The 18,765-nt window shown below is 46.2% G+C and overlaps 4 protein-coding genes across 5 annotated transcripts; 2 read left to right on the forward strand and 2 right to left on the reverse strand.

Moving 5' to 3' along the window:
* The first annotated feature begins 11 nt into the window (after nt 1-11).
* Nucleotides 12-6,309, forward strand: LOC118508536. 2 transcript variants are annotated; one of them, XM_036048416.1, is made up of 8 exons: nt 12-380; nt 452-572; nt 643-1,306; nt 1,383-1,445; nt 1,520-2,741; nt 2,823-2,997; nt 3,075-3,215; nt 3,660-6,309. In XM_036048416.1, the coding sequence occupies exons 1-8, from the start codon at nt 214-216 to the stop codon at nt 6,144-6,146; spliced, it is 5,040 nt and encodes a 1,679-aa protein (XP_035904309.1). In that variant the 5' UTR covers nt 12-213; the 3' UTR covers nt 6,147-6,309. The 2 variants fall into 2 exon arrangements, with proteins under 2 accessions (XP_035904309.1, XP_035904308.1); XM_036048415.1 differs by having other exon boundaries at nt 1,520-2,997.
* LOC118508547 (dynein regulatory complex protein 9-like) lies at nt 6,267-7,376 on the reverse strand. Its single transcript, XM_036048436.1, has 2 exons — nt 6,917-7,376; nt 6,267-6,849 (listed from the first exon to the last, which is right to left on the reverse strand). Exons 1-2 carry the CDS (start codon nt 7,310-7,312, stop codon nt 6,307-6,309), a joined length of 939 nt encoding a protein of 312 aa, XP_035904329.1. The 5' UTR covers nt 7,313-7,376; the 3' UTR covers nt 6,267-6,306.
* Nucleotides 7,331-11,105, reverse strand: LOC118508541. Its single transcript, XM_036048422.1, has 4 exons — nt 7,847-11,105; nt 7,696-7,787; nt 7,517-7,622; nt 7,331-7,451 (listed from the first exon to the last, which is right to left on the reverse strand). The coding sequence occupies exons 1-4, from the start codon at nt 8,979-8,981 to the stop codon at nt 7,357-7,359; spliced, it is 1,428 nt and encodes a 475-aa protein (XP_035904315.1). The 5' UTR covers nt 8,982-11,105; the 3' UTR covers nt 7,331-7,356.
* Nucleotides 11,106-12,949: 1,844 nt separating this feature from the next.
* LOC118504215 lies at nt 12,950-15,562 on the forward strand. Its single transcript, XM_036038418.1, has 4 exons — nt 12,950-13,416; nt 13,501-13,913; nt 13,980-14,783; nt 14,858-15,562. Exons 3-4 carry the CDS (start codon nt 14,100-14,102, stop codon nt 15,467-15,469), a joined length of 1,296 nt encoding a protein of 431 aa, XP_035894311.1. The 5' UTR covers nt 12,950-13,416; nt 13,501-13,913; nt 13,980-14,099; the 3' UTR covers nt 15,470-15,562.
* The last annotated feature ends 3,203 nt before the right edge of the window (nt 15,563-18,765 follow it).

Genomic DNA, 18,765 nt, shown 5'->3' on the forward strand with positions numbered 1-18,765 from the left:
ATGGCAGATGTAAACAAAGCACCGAATTCGCCGTAATCAAACAAACCGTAGCGCAACGCATAGTTGCATGTAGCTTAGCAATGCAAGCAGACAACCGAAAAAACGTTACGGGTGATTTGTTCAACAGTGACTCTTAAGCGTGGCGTGTTGTATTGGATAAATGGCGGAAAATGGCCAAATAGATCAAATAAAGTGGCGGGCCTCCTTAATGCAATGGACAACAATAGCTCCGACAGAAAAATCAGCTCATCGTCAGAAAACTCAACGAGCGGTTTCCTGGACGATTTCGAAAGCGACATCAAATCTGCCGAACAATCAACGCCGGCAGCACCGAGGCCAAGTACAAGTTCCGGCGTGAAACGTCCATTTCGCAGAAAACGGCAAGTATACAGCATATTTCGATATCTATACCATTTGGAAAATAATACTAAACTCTTTGAACTCGCTTCAGGAAGCGAATGTCCTTTCCGGATAATGACGAGGAACTGTTTGACCAGAACTTTGAAGAAACTATAAAATCTGCCGCAGTCAAAAATAATCTCACTCCGATGTGCGTTAAAAAACTGTTGAAGGTAACGCCGATGATGGGGGAAAGTAGTTTTCGATCCAACAATATCGCTCCTTCTCGCTTTTATGTTTCAGAAAATAGTCGTAAACGAACATGTATTTGCAATAGTTCGGCTAAAGGAAGAGGAAGAAACAAAGAAAATAAAAATGAATGAGAACAGCCAACCGGACACCGGTGACGGTGAAGAAGACGAAGGCGAGAAAGAAGAACCGGAACCAAAATTAACACGACTGAAGGCAAAACAGCTGAAACAAACGCCGTTTCCAATAGCGTCGTTAAACGAACCCATTCCAGACGATGAGGTAGCGGCTTTGATTCACCAAGAGTTAGGTTCGGATGATGACGATGAGGAGTACCAACCGGCAGAAGACGAAACTGGGTCGGACGAAGATCCAAACACGACGGTGTCAGACGTCGAGTCACAGCCCAGAACACCCAAGTCGACCGCCACGGCTGTTGAGCAGGAGCATGAGCCTGAAGAGGTGCAGTACACGACGGATGGTCTGTTCAAGATACCGAAGCCACGCAACGATAGCCATTGTTCGCAATCCGAGCAGGAGCAAGAGCAGGAAAACATCGCTTTACGGACGAGATCCAAATTGTGTCTCACGACGACTGCAATTGAAACGATTGAATCTACCTTCATACCACCCGATATTACAAATGATATGTACGAATATGATGGTGAAATGGATCAAGCTTGGAAAGATTTTCTAGAAGAGTTCACGAAGCCGCTACGTGAGTACATTTGGCAGTGTGGCTTCGAGTTTTGAATGAATAGTACGCAATGCTTATTTTGCTCTCTATTTAACAGCAAACAACTTGGAGGATGACGACGACAATGATCCGGAGTATGTTGCGACCGAAGGAATACCATGTACGGTTTGCTGTGTTACTATATTTGAAGAACGGGAACGGGAATAACGTTTGCAACCTCGTTTATGTTTCTAGTTGATCCCGAGGAAATGCGAGCAGTAAATGTGTCCAAAAAGGAGCTTAACGAGTTGATCATGGAGCTGATGGAAATGGGTGGAACGGATGATTCATTGTTGGAACAAACGTTGACCGAGACTATCAACGAATCTCTTAACTGTCGCATAGATGACCGATCTGAAATGTTAAGCACACCCGTCCCGACTGAGGAAATTGATTGCAGCAATAGTAGTGTCGTGCAACCTACTACAGTGCCTGAAACGGAGTCGGTTTCAGTTCAAGCACAACAGTTTCCAGCCATGCCTGCTTCGCTATCATCATTACCATCACAACCACCAGCGGTAGCAACAAATCAATCATATAACACAACACAACCACAAATGGCTAGTACACAAGCTGGATGTAACTCCGCAATGTTCCCGCCGGTATATATGCCACCTCAGCCAAATTTTAACGTGTCGACGGAACCTTACAATTCAGTTTCCTTTACGGACACAACACTTAACTCAACACAGCTCATTCCAACGACCGGCTCCGATCATGGGAAAACCCAGCAGGAACAAATATCGCCTAATCCAAAACCGATCGCAGGTTCTTCAATTTCAAGATTTTTTGTTAAAACCACCGACTTATGGCCAATGACATCAGACGCAGAAGTATCACACGTGAGCAGTTACTATAGTGATGCAACGGCAAAAACTACCGATTGCTTTGAGCCGCGCTACCGAACTCATTCTACAACCATACCCGTTGAAGTGAGCGTGTCCGAAACGGAGCCAGGAATGAACGATTTTCAATTTCTGCTGATGCATCAACAGCTTCGGATGCATGTACAGCTGACCACACAACATTTCATCCAAACGTATGTCCACCCTGTACTGGGAAAGCTGGCCCCAAAGTTTAAAAATATGCTTACCGAGCTGGAAGAGATTGGAAAGGCAAAACCGAACGTTTTGCCGTGGAATTTAGCGCCGGCCGTTGAGTGTTGTGAAAGTTGGGAGCAGCAGCTAGCCGAAGATAGTAGCAAAAGGAAGCTATTGACCAAATATTGGACCAACGAAATTGCCCGTGAGGAAGATGCGCAATCACTGCAACGTGTTTATCATAGTGATTTTCATTGGCTGATTCGGGAACAAATTCTAAGCAGCAAAGCATTTTTGTATCCGTCCTTGCTACCCTACAAAGCGTTCCGCAGCTGTCGGAGTGGTCGCACATCTCTGGCAATCAACGCCGAAAAACAGTATGGTGTTACGCAAATGTGCTTCTGGTTGTCGGCCATAGGCGTTAAGTGGGTTCTATTTGTTGATATTTTTAATTGCAGGTTGATTGCCATGTGGCTCGAGCGAGGATACAAGAAGCTAACGAAAGAAAAGTACACGCCGAGCAAGGCTGAAGTATGCGCCTATGTGGCTCAACATTTCTATATCAAACAGAGCCCGAAGTATTTCAAATGGATAGTATACAAACAGCAAACAAAGCCTGGGAATCCAATCGAGGTAAGTGTTGCTTACGAAGTGTGTCTGTTTCATATCTCTGGCACTATCATTTCCGTTGTACGTTACTTCTTCAACAGTTTTTCTTCAAACACGGTTATGCGCCACCTATAGAGCACGTGCTGGAACTGTTTAATCCTCCCGAGGGAATTCTTCTGTCCCAGTACCAAAGAAACACGCTCCACTACAATTGGGAACTGTATATATTTTCTAAAAACAGGGTAAGCAAACTTTTTTTTTCATATTTAAATCATTCAACAAAAATGAACGTTCCTCCTGCTCAAGCTTTGAAAACTGCCCGCAAGGTGGCACATCTGGTGGAAATTTTGACAATTTATTTTCATCGCACGGTTTTTTTCCTTTTAAATATTTTTATTTTTTTTTCCGCTTATTTAGCTTAGTCATTGCAGTAAATCAGAACTTTTGAAACAACTTTGTCCATTTTTTATAATTTTACCGTTAATCAATATCCGGCCAGCTGCATCTTGGTATGAGCCGATCGGCGCATCATCGATCAGTCAAAATGTCATAACAAAGCGAACATGTCCAAGGCAAATTGGCTTCTGTTTTGTTGTTGCGTGTAAATGTACGGTGTTTTGTGTTAAATAAATCCAGCTTTATCAACTCTTTTATCGCTAATACACATTTTGCTCTCTTTACTACAGGCAAACTATCGTCAAGTGTCGGAAAAAGGCCGGAAACAGCAACCAACCGAGCAACATGACGCTGACCAAACAATTGGTTGCAAGGCGCCAACTTTGCTTGAATCGAAGGAATCGAATGTGCTACTCAAAGTAAATGTGTTACTTCCTGTGGAGCCTGAACAGGTTCTACCGGAAAAGCGGGATGGTGTTCAAGTGCGAAACAGTGAAAAGCAACCGATCCATTCAATTAGCAATGGTACTCCGGGTACGGCAATGGTGCAGATACCGTACGGAAGTTTTGTGGTGAACCTTCAGAATGACAATGATATTAGCAGCAAAAGTAGTAACTTTTATGCAAAAAATGCGGAAGCACACGAGTGTTGGAGCACTGCAGCAGCAAGGTCTGCATCTGTGATAGAGCCTAATGTAAGTGATGGCAAACGGACTGACAACAGTGTATCGTTCGACGCTCCCAGGAACAATTCTACCGAAGCTATTGTTTGCGGGAACGATCGCACCTCTTCGGCGAACCGAGTGTATGGTAGAAACGGAACTAAAAAGTGTGACAATTATTCCCGGTCTGCCGCGGTCGCTACTCTATACTCGACCCTGAAAAGGTACCTGCAAGCACAGAACAACGATATTAGACGGGAGCTAACGGTGCCTTCTCACGGGCAGGCGAAACATCCCACTTTTCGCGTCTATGCTCACTTTAAGCAGCTAGAGGTGTATAGCCGATTTTTGGGTGAACTGCGAAAAATGAGCGAAAACTTTGCAACCTATCAATACAGACCACTGCCACAATGTTACTTCCGGCAGGCGCAGCAGGGTTTACTGCGGCTATCGTGCAACCATCGCGCTGATGGCAGTTTTATCGTGAGTGCCGAATACATTACCGATTCGTTCGACGATTACCAGAGCATGGAAGACAAGGATGCCGTTTATGCGTTCAATTACTACGAGAAAGTGGAAGAAACGTTAGTCGCGGCCGGTCGGACCGATCTGCTGGATCGCTTCGAACAGATTCTGCGCAACTTTGACGAGATCGAAGACCGGGTGTCTTTACTGTATTACCAGATCGAAGATCTGTTGGGCGAAAGCTTCCCGCAGTTGGTGGACACCTTCTTGACCTTTCTGCTGCCGGGGCAGGCGGCACAGGTGGGCAAATTTTTCGAGCACTTTATCCTTACCAATATGAGCGATTTTCTCGAGAAGCTGAACGTGTTTTTCGCCAAACAGCCGGCACAGATTAAAAAAATACACGCGTGTCTTAATGAGCTGTCGAACGAACCGGACGTTACCATGGAGCAGGTGAAACTGAAAGTATTACCACTGCTGAAGGGCAGTACACTTCTAACGGAATGGTTTTTACAGCTGTTCCCTGGAGAACGGCCACCCGAATCACCGATAAGCGATTATGAGCACATTGCGATGAAAAAGCACCCCACCAACGATACCTACGATGCGGGGACAGTGTACGAGCACGTATCGTTCACCGAAACGCTTCCAGACGGGTCAGAAAATCCTTGTGCATCGAATGGGATACGGTACATACAGGGACGAATATTCCAAGGTGCTCTACCGGCACGGTTAACCTTCCTCGCAAACAGTTGTGTGACGCGTGCCGTCAATCAAACTACCGAAGAGTCAGCGTTTAGCAATGGTGACAATCTGTGCGACGATTCGACACTGATGGCGCATGCCATTCGCCTAAATCCGCTCGTCCACTGCCCGAAAGGTATCACGTACGCAGATGTTGCTCATTTGCTGGTTGAGCGCAATGGAGAATCGGAAGTTGGATCATCTCCGGACGTGTCGATCGCAGGTGCGAATGTGGAGGACGAAAGCAAAACGGGAACCACCTCCAAAAAGCTAACACCAAAGCTACCCTTAAAGAAACGCTTCAATTCACCCATCTCTCGTAAGGCGGGAGCTTCTCCGGGCGATGAAAAACTATCACCGGGAAGTGGCAGCAAGGAGGCTGCCAATGCTGCCGCCACTACTACTACGACACCTAAGAAGAACACCACTTCGACCGTCCTGGTGACGGTTCCGCCCGAATCGAAAGCCTTGGCATCGGCGAGGAGATTGAAGGCTCTCCTAGAGGCACCACCACAGACATGCTCGCAGGAAGAGCAACAGCCGGCCGATCCTTGCTCGAGTGAACAGCAGGGCGGCAATGTAAAGGAAAGGTTAGAAGTCAGCTCCGAACAACCAATACCGAATACGACGGCCTCTGAAGAAACTAGCAGCAGTGCAAACGTTGCTGTTGAAACGCATCAACCAAAACCACCAGAAGCATCGAAAGGCAACGAAAACGTCACGGAAGCGCCCAGTTGGACGCGAGAAGAGGATAAAATCATTCTGCAGGATATAGTGAAAGGATTCACGTCCGTAGATACGTTCGTTAGGCAGATTGAGGCAAAAATACCTGACCGAACGAGTGAGCAGATCAGAAGTAGGTTCGAATTTTTACACCGAATGTTACGACAGGTAAATCAAAAGTAATCCTCTCTGGAACTCTCTGGGGAACCGAGGGTTTTCGGGTCCGGTTTTTCTTAGTTTACGTTTTAGTAACGCTGTGAATATAGGACGCGTATTAAAGTATGACTCATAACATCACCCGAATTAACTTGCGTGACCGTTATGTGAACGATATCGAAACTCTCTATTTCTTGCCTTTTTTCGGTTTTTTACCTTTGGCCTTGTTTTTCTTTCCCTTGTCTCTCCTGCCAGTAGTATCAAACCGCCCAAACCCTTTCCGTACCATTGTGCCACGCCACCAGGCTTGCAATTTGGTAGCCATGCGGTGGCAGTATTCTTTAAATTTCGCCTCCTCTTCCCAGCGCTCTAAATCCCTTTCTAAATCAACAATTTCCCGTGCCTGTTGTTCGTGCAGCTGCATCAACTCATTCCAGTGCTTTTCGGTTGCACGCGCTTTTTGAAACCGAGCGTCTTGTTCCTCCTTTTCACGATCGAATCTTGTCATCCAACCCTCGATGGCTTGCTCGATGTTTGTCAGCTTCCAGTCGTAGTATTCATCGATCGTAATGGCAGCCTGAAGTGCATTGGTTCTGCATCGATCGACGACCGTTTGCTCCTGCTGCAGATCTTGCACACGAAGGGCAATGGATTTTTGCAACTGCTCTTTTCGTGCCAATTCCCACCACATTACAAAGCGCTGTTTGGTCATTTCGATTTGCGACTCTTCCTGAGCAAGAGTTATGTTGAACTTGATCTTATATCATTTTAGGACAAACGTGAAAGCAAAGACTTACGTGCAGTTTGTGGTTCCACTCGTGGCATTGAAATTTAAGCACTTCAAGCCTTTTCACTAGACGCTGAATTATTTTGCTTCTGTCAAGATACTCAAAGCGATCGTAGTAGACTCTGTCCTCGCCCGAAGCACTTTCATCGAGTGGAATGCAACTGCCCAGTGTGCTTAGCGAGGCGACCGACGATCCCGGGTGTTTCGGATTTACGGCAAGTTCTAGTACAATCGCCTGCAAACCTTTGCTTCTGTGGTGTAGTAAGTCAGCTATGGTGTAGGTGCCGGTAGGGTCGTACAATTTTGCATTCTTGGTGCACAATTCTAGAATTTCAAGCTTTCTCAAGCATTCCTCTACGATTATTTTAATCAGGAGTGCGGTTTCTTCGAACCTGGATTCGGCCATACTACTGTTGCTATGTTCTTTGCGTTCTCGGCTACTATGATGATCTATTTAAACAGTCGCCAGGTGAGAAAGAAAATAAATTCAGCAAACGTGATCAAGCTGCACCCCAGAAAGAAACCTCCCAGACCCCCAATGTACACTGGAAAGAAAGACAAAACATTATTATAAATTGTTGATTGATTTTGAACTAAAAACATATCCCACCGAATACATCAGAAAGTCCGAAGATAATATCTCGGTTTAGCTGCATTTTAGGATAGTCCGTCAATCCCCACTGTAGATTTGCGCCTAAAAACCATTCACGCGATCGCTAAAATGAAGGCACCATATTGACGATGGGATGTATGATCAAGTAGCAATAAGTAAGGCGGAGTTCTACATACATGTGCTTGTATGAAGAAGTTTGAATCATCGCAGTTCGGCAAACAGTTGCACTCGATGGTGTGCTTTTTCGAGCGTAGTGTTATCATCTCATCTGTAATTGTTGCAATAGCTAAGCTGATCATGTGGTGTGAGAAGGCATGTATACCTTACCCGCAAGCTGCCCAAGACACCGCAACCCTTCAAAGTCACAGATGCGATATCGGAAGTTACCCTTTCCGATCGGTCGGTAGAAGTGTGGCACACAGCCACATAACTTGAAAGCAAATTTCATGCGACACTCAATACGGCACAGGTTGTAGCTGTAAACGGGGCTAAACATCAGGGTTTCACCTTCGTGTGTAAAGCGACACTGGCGCTGCGAAATGGACAGTTCGCGGGCATTGCGTGAGGTAAGAATTTCCAGCGCCAGCAGCTCGACCGTGGTGTAGTACGACTCCTGGAATGAGTACTGCCGTTTCGAGATCTCGGCCACCTCCATTGATCCGTGGAAAAACACCTCGTACGAGCTTTCCAGCTTGATTAGCTGCCCGTACACTTCCCCGTCGAGAGGATGCACAACCAGTGGCGCCGGCTCGTACACCCGTTCCCAGCGCCGGGCCTGCCAATAGTCGTACGAATTGTACACCGCAATCCGTGAATTTACCGCCAGACATAGCCCCAGCTCCGTGATTGTGGGCTGCACGGACAGGGCAGTCGAGGTGCCACTGTTAACCTGCGGCTGAAAGCTCCAGGACAAATTGTGCAGCAGCTCCATATATTCGTACCCGGCAATACCGAACGTTTTGTACATCGGTAGATCGAGAAAGGTGCTGTATGACACGTTCGCCAGCAGCACAATAAACTCCCGGAACTGTTCCGCATCGTCCTCGTCAAATCCGCGCATTCGAATGTAGTCCGCGAGCTTATCCTCGTCGATGCGCCGATGCGAGCAGATGGTCAAGCTCGGGAAGCTAGTGTTCCAAAAGTACATATTGCGATCCATCGAGATAACGGTCGGCGACGTTTGGAAACGATTCCAAATGCGCTGGGACAGTGCCACCATACCGTACACACCGATGGAGATGCACGAAATCCATATAATGCGCTCGATTATGTGCAACCCTCCCTGGACCACGTGTCCGATGCCGTGAGCCGAGGTGGTCGTCAACAGATTGACGACAAACCGTTTCGAACGGTCCAATACGCGTCTCCACAACCTGCTCCGGAGCATCGTTAGCACTGGAATGATGAGCGGTGCTAGTGGCTGTACTGCGTTCGGTGTGCTGGATATGGATTGCGTTTTCATGCTCCTTAATTATTGTACATCGGTTTTGTGGGACCGTCCGGGTTAGCTTCCTTTTTGTTCTTCTACACCGCCGTAGTGGCTTATCACGCCCATTTAATTCAATTAACGCATGACGAAATGTCGATCTCCGGGATGGCGCCCGGGGTTCTGATTAATCACCCACTTGCGGTAATGGTAAGAATTAATGATCCTGCTCGGGTGACGATGGTCCGCCAAATCGGATACATCGCATCTAGATTATATGTTCCTCAGAGCGTTAAATAATTCATGCCATTAGAATCAATGCACCGCGCCCTTTAGGGTATTGATTTCTAGACATCATTGTGTTCCAAGTTTATAAAAAAAAAATCTGAAGCACGTTTTCAACCTTTAGTACAACAAGTTTACTAGAAGGAATGATGTTTGATTAAAATATGTCCATTACACAGCACAAAATAAGAGGTACGAAATCTCCCTTCTCCATTCGACGGCGTCCGTACGAACACTCTCGAGGCGCCTTCGAGGCGTTGCTTTCTCCGGAAGCAAATATGTCGCTAACCCTTGCCTCCCTAGCAGCGACATAGAACAAATGACCAACCGGTTTATCACATAGAATCGTAAAAGGGAAGCTTCAAAATGTGGTTAAAGCTTACCATCAGCCTCATACGTTCATGGAAAACTATATTATAACTGGTACACGTTGTGCGTCCTCGGATCTACCAGTGAGGCAAACTGGTCGGTCAGAAAGTGGCGTGGTTGTTGAAATTTAGTCACGTCAGTCGCTGGCTCCACGGTAAGATAAATGTTAATGTTCCGTAGCAAACGGCTGACGACTATCGTACATTGCGCAAAGGCGTAGACCACAATTTGGCCACCTATTCTCACAAGTCATTCGCAACGCATTCGCTTCCTCTATGCTGTGCTGTTGATAATTGGCCGAACGCGATATTTTATTCCGGAATGTGTGTGTGTGTACGAGAAAAAGTTTAAAATTGAATTGCTGGAGTTGCCAAAATGTAATTGCTTCTATTTTTCCTTCAACTTTGACGGTACAACTTTTTGTTTCTGTAAAAGCAAATTTCTACAAACGTTCATTTTTTATGCGTTTTGAGTGGAACTTGCTCATCATATAAATCTCCATTACTTCATCGGCAATAAATCTATTTCACACGAAGCCTCATTCAAACGAGGTCAGCGTTTTCGGTCCACACAAACCACGAAGAACAAATGGCAAACGATTCGGTGTATTCTCAGCACTCGTCTTGAAGGGTGTCATTATTTTATTATTGAATTCCTTTGACGATTATTAGAGGAATTCCTCTCGAGAAAGGGAGAAGTTCGTGAGAAAATTAAATATCTTAACTTCATCAGAGCATCATCATCATCAGTACGCAACTCCAATTCTACGCCCTTTTTCCAATAGACCATCAACGGAAGCACCCGTCCTCGGAGAAGAACGCCTTTGCAGTGGATCAATGAGGAATTGCGTAGGACACAGCGGCACCACAGAAAAGGGGAAAATGTAGGCTGAATAGAGATGAGATAAGGATCCTGCCGGGTCTGCCGGGCCGTGCCGACCACACATAGCACACTAGCCCTCTCGCCTCTTGCCTCTTTGCTATCTTTTTGCTAGTGATCGTAGGACAAAATTCCCTTTTCCGTTTCTCGACCATCACGCTGGAGCATAGCTGCAGTAGCGCGGGCTGCTTATTTACCTATTCAGTTTCGGTTTCGCAATCGCACGCATTTGGCCAACTGAGGAGAATGATTATGTACTTGTGTGGCGTAAGAGGACGATTGGTATTTCGAACTTAATGCCGGTCCTGCTATCGCGGAATCGAAATCACCCGGTTTAAAAATAGCATCTCAATCGGAATGAATAAAATGGCACCGGCATTTTTGTACCGGGCGGCTGAAAATGGGGAAGAATGGGTCGGTAAGGAGGATGTGCAGTTGTCCATCACTCTTGTGTTCGTTCGTTGATAAGCCTCACTCAGAAAACTCAATCGGGTTTTGTAATGTTGCCCTATACCCGTTAAAAAATGTTAGGGACAGTTAAAAACTGTGTAATATATTTAAATGAAAGTAAGCAGTAAGCACTTTAATGAAGGTAATAGTCACATGTAGGCGTGGCGGGTGGCTCGCATGCTCTCTCGTACAAAAGAATTAACTATCCTGTTACAAAAAATGATGTCAGGAAAATTAGCAATGGACGACCTGGCTCTATAAAGAATACACTGCAAAAAAAAACAAGAAGCACAACACAATTGAGATTCTTTAATAAGGTTTATCCTGATATCTGAATTACCTTAAGAGTCCTTTTCTTGCAGAAAGCTGTGCAAAGCATCCGAACGTTTGTGTGTAGATTTTTTTTGACTTCGTAAAAGCTCCTTGAGTCAGACTTTACATAAGTCTTTCATGCGGTCAACAAACAAATTTACTTTATATGGACATTATTGGGCAGCGTAGACGTTGTAGTGATAGGCGATTGTACCTTTACACACGTTCGAAAAATTCGGACATAGCTGACCCTGTAATAAATATGGAGTGCGTGCAAACACCTCTTGCAACCTATGGCCTCTTAGGCTTAGATACTTAGAAAATACTGCTTTTGGTTCATGTATAATAGCTCTGAACAATTTGCAAATTTCTGTTGGATAGACCAAGTGGTATGATAGGCCTAATATAAGATGAAGTGATTATTAGTTTCACGATTCGTAGAAGCCCTCCGCAGGATGAACGTTGGAGGCCACAACAAAATGATTCCACTGACTGGGCATGTGGACAAATGGAAAAATCGTTTGGAAATATAATTTTCGTGTGAAATGCGGGCGCTACAGAGCGGGGGATAAACGATGCTCCTTGGGGAGTTTGGGTTTCCCCCCAAATGCTCGATCTCAGACCTGGACCTTACTTCTTCTTCTTCTTCCTCCTTGGCACTACAACCTCGAGAGGTCTCGGCCAGCCACTTCTGGCTTTCTGTGACTTGGTTTACCCGTAGTAAAGTAGTCAGCCCTACATATGGGGATGGCGGTCTGGATGGGTTTTGAACCCCGGTCCTGCCGCGGAAAGACCACCCCAACCAACAGGACCATACAGCCTCCATCCAATCCATCCAGTCCAGAGTCCATTCAATGCAAGTTCACTAGATGTGTTCTGCACTGCTGGAGAGACTATGGAGGGTATCCGGCAGAGTATTGGACCAACATCAGAGTTCTTCATCGTACTCGGCTTCTAGTCTAACGGATGGATTTATGTGCAAAACAAATCGACTGCATGTTAAGACAGACGAGTGCAGCACATCGGGCAGAATTTGTTATAAAATGGTTATAAGTGCCTAAGGAAGCTTGCCATTGGCTTATATTAGTTTAGTTCGTATTTGAACCACATAAACAGGGGAGCAACATTTTGACCATCGATTATAAAGTGTCGGTCTTTTGCTGCAACTTATTTTTTTTTCAAACGAGCAACAGTTTTGTGCAGTTTTAGAGCTATCGTTTATGAAAAACTTCTTCTTACGAGGCTTTACAATCTCGAGAGGTCTTGGCTTGCCTTTTTTTTGGCTCTCTATGACTCAATTTTACCCATGGCAGGATAGTCAATCCTGCGTATGGGGAGGCGGTCGAGGTGGAATTTAATTGACCCGAACCGTCCGGATTATGAACAATTAATTGTAATTTCACTGAGATTTCCATTAACTGCTAGAAATATTCTTTTGAATTTAATCAGTTATGAAATTCAAATATAACTACTTTAACAAAAATGCTCAATAGTAGTTCTCACAATACAGTGTCAGCCTGTGTAATTTGAGTCGCACTAGACCATCAATCACCAACGGTCATAAGATCACTAAACCACGGGGCAAATAATGTCCATATACTGTTACGTCTAATCATCACCTCCTTCTGTAAAAAAGTACGAAACTCGATACTACAATCTATAACAACCACTTTCGGTACAAACTAAACGCCACGCTGTATAGCTACGCTTCCACGGGCCACCGGAAAGCGGTTCAGGAATGTTCTCTGCGGACCATATCCATTGATTATTTATTTTACGCCTAATGAGAAACAATCAGTCTCCTGACAACAGTGGGAACGAGCGAGCGTTATGAACACCATTCATCAACATTCACGGAACGGAAATATGTCAATCAAACGAAATCAGTTCATTTGATGTTGGGCTACGGTACGGTTTGTCCTTCCGTTGTTCACTGCAATCAAACGCGTGTGCCGTAAAAAAATGTTTACTAAGGGCTTTACGATGGCGCTCCTGGCACTGGTACACATGTGGGTTGGGTCTTCGGAAAGATTGGACAGCACACCCATCGAAGGTACTCCCAGTGGGGACCCGCTGGTGGCCCAAACGATGCGTACGCTGATGTTGCGCTACTTCCAAAGTGTTCGGGTGCTTCTTCTTGGCAGCTACCGGGAGCTGAACGAACCATCGGGCGAATGTAAGCGAAAGCCGGCTGACGGTGGATTGATAGTTTTTGAATTGCAATTGTCTGGCTGCAGCAGTTTTAAGTTATTGCTTTCAGGGTTCTCCTCACTGCAAATACCGTTGCTGCTGTTCACCCACCAGCAGCCGGAAACTGTGGAATGTATTCAGCCGCCGGTGGGCAACGACAGTCCATCTGGTGGGGGTGCGGATGGGAACGAACCTGGCTCGCTCAGCACGAGCGATAACGTTCTTATCCTGCCGGAACATGCCGAGGTTGGTGTTGTGCTGCAGTTTAGTACGGTGTGTCATTTTGCCCGCTACTGCGAGGATCTCCATCCGCTCCACGAGCTGCAGCGCTATGTGCATGGCAATTATCTGATCTTCATACAGCAGCCAACAGAATCGATCGAGATGCTTCGCAGCACCGTTTACTGACTGTGGCGCTACAATTCTATTCTGAATCTGGTTGTGTCCGTGGGCCCACTACTGGTGGAACCGGAGGATGGTATTGTAAGTTGACAATGAATCGGCCGGAGCTAACCCACATTCAAGTCTAATAGCCGTCTTATCTTCCAGAAGCTATATTTTTTTAATCCCTTCCACACGGACGTTCGCGAGCAGCTGTTACCGTTCTACGTTCGAGAGGATTTCGTGACGAGTCCTACCGCCAGCTCCAAACTTAACATATTCCAGGGCATGCCCATCCGCTGTACAGTGTTTCCTCGAAATCCGACGCTACTGCCGTGGGATACCCTTCCGGAATCGTTCCGCAGTGCCCGGTACGTGCAACAATCGGTGCAGGCCTCCAATGGGTCGGGTGGACTGGATGGGATGCTGCTCGGTAACCTGGCAGTGGCGATGAATTTCACCGCCGAAACGATGGATGCATCCGACAGGTTAGAGTACGGATATCGGCTCCCGAACGATAGTTTTGTGGGATCGCTCGGCGACCTGTTACAGTATCGGACCGACGTATCGTTCAACATTCGCTTCATGAAGTTCTACGACACAGATGAGATTGAGTTTCTGCACCCGATCTATTCGGACCGGCTGTGCATCCTGTCACCGAAATCGCTAGAGATACCTCAGTGGTTGGCCATCTTCCTTTGCTTTCATCCCTACGTTTGGGCGTCGTTTGTGGTGATTGGGTTCGTTGGAGGCTACTGTTGGTACGTATTGCGACGCTGGGGCCTATCCAAGATGCGTCGATACAGGCAACGCCTGCGAAGAGGCGATCGTGCCCAATGTTCTGTACTATCGATTGAGTTGTGGCTTGTGCTGTTGGGAGCAAGCTCAACGCATTTGCCGGTTCGGATGATCGAGCGGCTGCTACTAACGGTGTTTCTCATTGCGAACGTTATTATCTCGGGCACGTTCCAGGTACGGTTCTGTAAACAGCTATGACCCCTCACCGGGCTACGTTAATGTGTCTCTTACTCCGGTTTGTTCCGCAGGGCACACTAACTACAGCATTCAGCACCAAATCATACTACAAGGATATAAACACCCTTGCTGCACTGGATCGTTCCGCTTTGCCAATCGCAACCTCGTCCCGCTCGCTGCTGGACATTTTTGGGAACACTTCACTCAGCCCGCTGTATCAGTCACTGAAGGGCAAACTACAAATACTGAACGAATCCGCCCGCCATCGGGCGGCTTATGAACGGGACGTATGCTGCATCGAACGCTACTCAGACGTGCATCTGATCATTAACACGGAGTACATCCGGCCGGACGGGCAACCGATGCTGCACGTCATCGATGAGTGTCCGCGGGTGTACTCGCTCGCCTACATCGTCCGGAAGGGTTGGCAATTTGCGCCCCTCTTTAACGCCGCCATATCTCGATTTGTGGAGTCGGGACTGTGCATGAAGTGGTACGCCGACACTGAGGATGCACTGATCGCTCAGAAACGCATCAAGCAGATGATCGAACATCGAGAGGAGTCGATGTTTCGCAAGCTTACCGTTATTGATATGCAAACGTCGTTCTATATTATGGCGATGGGCATATCGGTTAGTTTAATCGTTTTTATTGTGGAAATGTTCGTCGCAAGTGGAGGTTAAAATTCATCGGTAAATAATATCGCTTATGGCCCCTTTGAGCGTAGGATGGGTCGAGATGCGCACATAACGCAATGAATTTTGATGAATAGTTCAACAATGGACGATTATGAAAATAAAACTACAGCGTAGAACTCAAGTTTACGTTTTAGAAGTAGCATTAAATAATTGATTCAGTTTTTTCTTCAGTTTTTTTCAACTGTTTCAAAGCACTAACGATCAGTTGATCCTCCGTTTTGACTGCAGATTGATTATATCAGGTCTTTGGGGTCTTATCAGGGAGTGACTATCACAGCTTTTTCGTGGATTTTCTAAGTGGATTAAATGGCTGTTTTTGGTAAGAGGGATAAGTTTACATAAGTAAGAAGAACCTGAGATTCAAGCTCTACTAGGACCGCAAGGTTCACGAGCAGAGGCTGAACCGAGTCAAACAAAAGCTTTTGCGGCACACGGGTCAGAAGTTTGTGTTTATTGTTGGGAAACTCTTCGTCTTACAACAGCCAAACAGTGTTAAAATGGTCGATTAAGGGCACCAAGTTTGGCCAACATTCTTCCGCTCGACATAAAACATCCCACGGTTCCAGCGTGTCCCGTCGGTGATGGTTTGGGCAGCCGTATCCAGGTGTGGTAAGCTCCCGCTGGTGTTTTTCGAGGAAAACTTCGATGGAGCCTACCATAAGACCGATGTTCTGGAGAACATTGTGGCACCGGCACATAAGAACCTCAATATAGTCCAGAATCTGACAGATTTGCTGGATTCTCGTAGAAAAAACATGAGAAGATCTTTTTCCAAACCTGTCACGATAAGCAGGTGTTTGTCGCGTACCATTCTTTTGAGAATGTCTCAAAATTATTTTGAAAGTGTGCTCCTTTGATCGCATATTGCATGGCAGTTGGTGTAAGCGAATATTAATATTACGTCGCCGAGTATGCAGTCCTGGGTACAGTGCAATGCAATGCAATAATCGGTCCTGCCATGTGAAGGTTTGCGTGTCACTAGGTCACTTCGACCCTTCCGGGTGGCGAACATTTTTAGGGATAACACTCAAACTACGAGCAATACTTCAATTGCTGTTCTTTCGACTGTTCTGACCATACCTACGCTAAGTTTATTCAAAATGCGACGTACAGTTGGGAAGATCGCTAGGACATAAAGTCATCGCTTGTAAAATCCTCAAAAATCAGTCCATTTCTTAATGCATACTTTCCATCTCAACCGCGGTATAGTAAGTTTAGATCATACTACTTGTTGCCTTACTTCCGGCCCTGATGGAAAGAGAAAGAATTTAGAAAAGAAAATGCTCAGCAGAAGGTGAATAAAATTTCCCTGGCGCAGCCCGCATTCACGCGTGTGCTAGTGATAATTGAATGAATGTTTTCATCATTGCTGATGACGTTTGAATTGAGACACTAATTTGCTTGCAAGAACGTGCCGAGACGAGAGCGGGATTATCGACATTTTTATCGATCATCTCGGTCGGATGGTTGTGTGCAGGAAAAGGATGTCTCAAGATGATGCGATGAGTCGCACAGGAAGCGATCAATGGTGTGAAAGGGTCACGCGAAAATTAAATTATATGCTTACATGCTTCATAACCGGTGGAAAGTATGTAGCCCGCACTACACAACCAACACACCAATTATGGAGGTGTGCGTCACTCGGGTCGACATCCGGGAAAATAGACATCCGCCTTTTTTCTTGTTGCTGTATCCTTATCCTGAGGTAAGCATCTTCGGTGGTGACTTCTAACCATTTATCAATCCCTGCGTCCTTCCCTTTTGCGAGCCAGGGAAATAAGTGCTTACGATCACCTTTTCTGAACCGTTCCGTTCCGTTCCGGCGTTTACATTCAAATCTGTTCGCCAGCGGGATTCCGGCGCGCCGGTTCGGGACTCGGTAGCAGAAAATGGGGGAAAACCCCCATTAAGCCACCATATCGCAGTGCCAAAACACTGCTTACAAAGTGATGGAACTCTCTCTCGCTCTTCCGCTCGCTTTTCCTGATTACCCTGATTGATGGTACATCACGTGGTGTAAACGTGCAAAACGAACTGGTGTAAGTGTGCGGCAAACGGTACGATAAGTGCACGAGCACGAAAGTTGTGAATAAACCGCTTTCAACCGCCTCGACATTATTCAGGTAGGTAGCTAAAGTTTCGTTTTAATTTTTGTTGGTTTATTTTTCACCCTGTGTTTTCTGGCGCTCGGATCTCTTAATCATCCGTTTTTAAAGTAGTCCCCATCCCCAGGAAGGTTATTCAAAATCGAAAGAAAAACGCCCCACCCCCCCGCGTTGGATTGTTTGGTGAATAGCAAAAGTTTAGCAAAAGTAAGCGAAATTGTTGAAACATTCTGCATTCTGCACAGCCGGGTTAAGCTTACGAAGCTAATTTTCACGCTGCTTTCTTTTTTGGTGTGTTTTCTTCTGCGGTTTAACACATAAACCATTTGTGTGCATTTTCTGAGCACAACCGGGTAGGTAAATTGGGCCGAAAAAGATGCATGCAATCGGTATAGTTCAAATATCTGTTGCTTGTCGCCCACCTGACAGACAATCGCAGGGTGTATGGACGTAAATTTAATTACATTTCGTTATGGAGCAGTACCGTGACGGTAGCGCACCGTACGGGAAGTCGTTAAAGGAGCGTCTTATCTAATGGATAAATCTGCTAGTCTGCTAATCAATCGAGCAAAACCACAGCAACATGTTCGATAATTTCTGCCGACCGGTCGTTCGTTCAACAACGGGCGCGCTTGCAAACCATCGCAAATCATCCGGAACTCGGACAAATCGGTCGTGTGTTCCCCGGTACGAACAAGGCTATTTCTGCCACTGCCGAGAGTCAATTAAAATGGTATTGATTGAATTTGCACCGACCGCCCCGCTGCCTGCACGCGTCCTGCCGACGGTCGCAGGAAACCACCACGTGGTGGTGGTGACGTAGTAAGGCACGCAAGCCCCGGACATGCTCGCATTCACGAGTGGCTCCATAAGAATGCTTCTGACAGCTACAAGTGGTACTTGTGCTTGGCGCCAGGATCTGCATTCAAATATCCCGTCCGTGTGCTGGCATTCTGCTGGCAAATCGGGCTATCCGAGCCCCCGTCCCCGTCGTCCCCCGTTTTGCGTATGCCACGCGTCGATCACCGAGAATGCCTTGGGACGGAATGTGTAGGACGGGTTTTTTAAGTTGTTGTTTTGGCTTTATTTTCCTTGCTTCCGTTTCAGGGCTTGCGATCGTATTTTGAGTTGATGTGTTCGCATGAAATACTGTCAGAATAAGCACATGTTACGGGC

The sequence above is a fragment of the Anopheles stephensi genome, chromosome 2 (genome assembly GCF_013141755.1).
Source record: "Anopheles stephensi strain Indian chromosome 2, UCI_ANSTEP_V1.0, whole genome shotgun sequence".
NCBI classification, from domain to species: domain Eukaryota; kingdom Metazoa; phylum Arthropoda; class Insecta; order Diptera; family Culicidae; genus Anopheles; species Anopheles stephensi.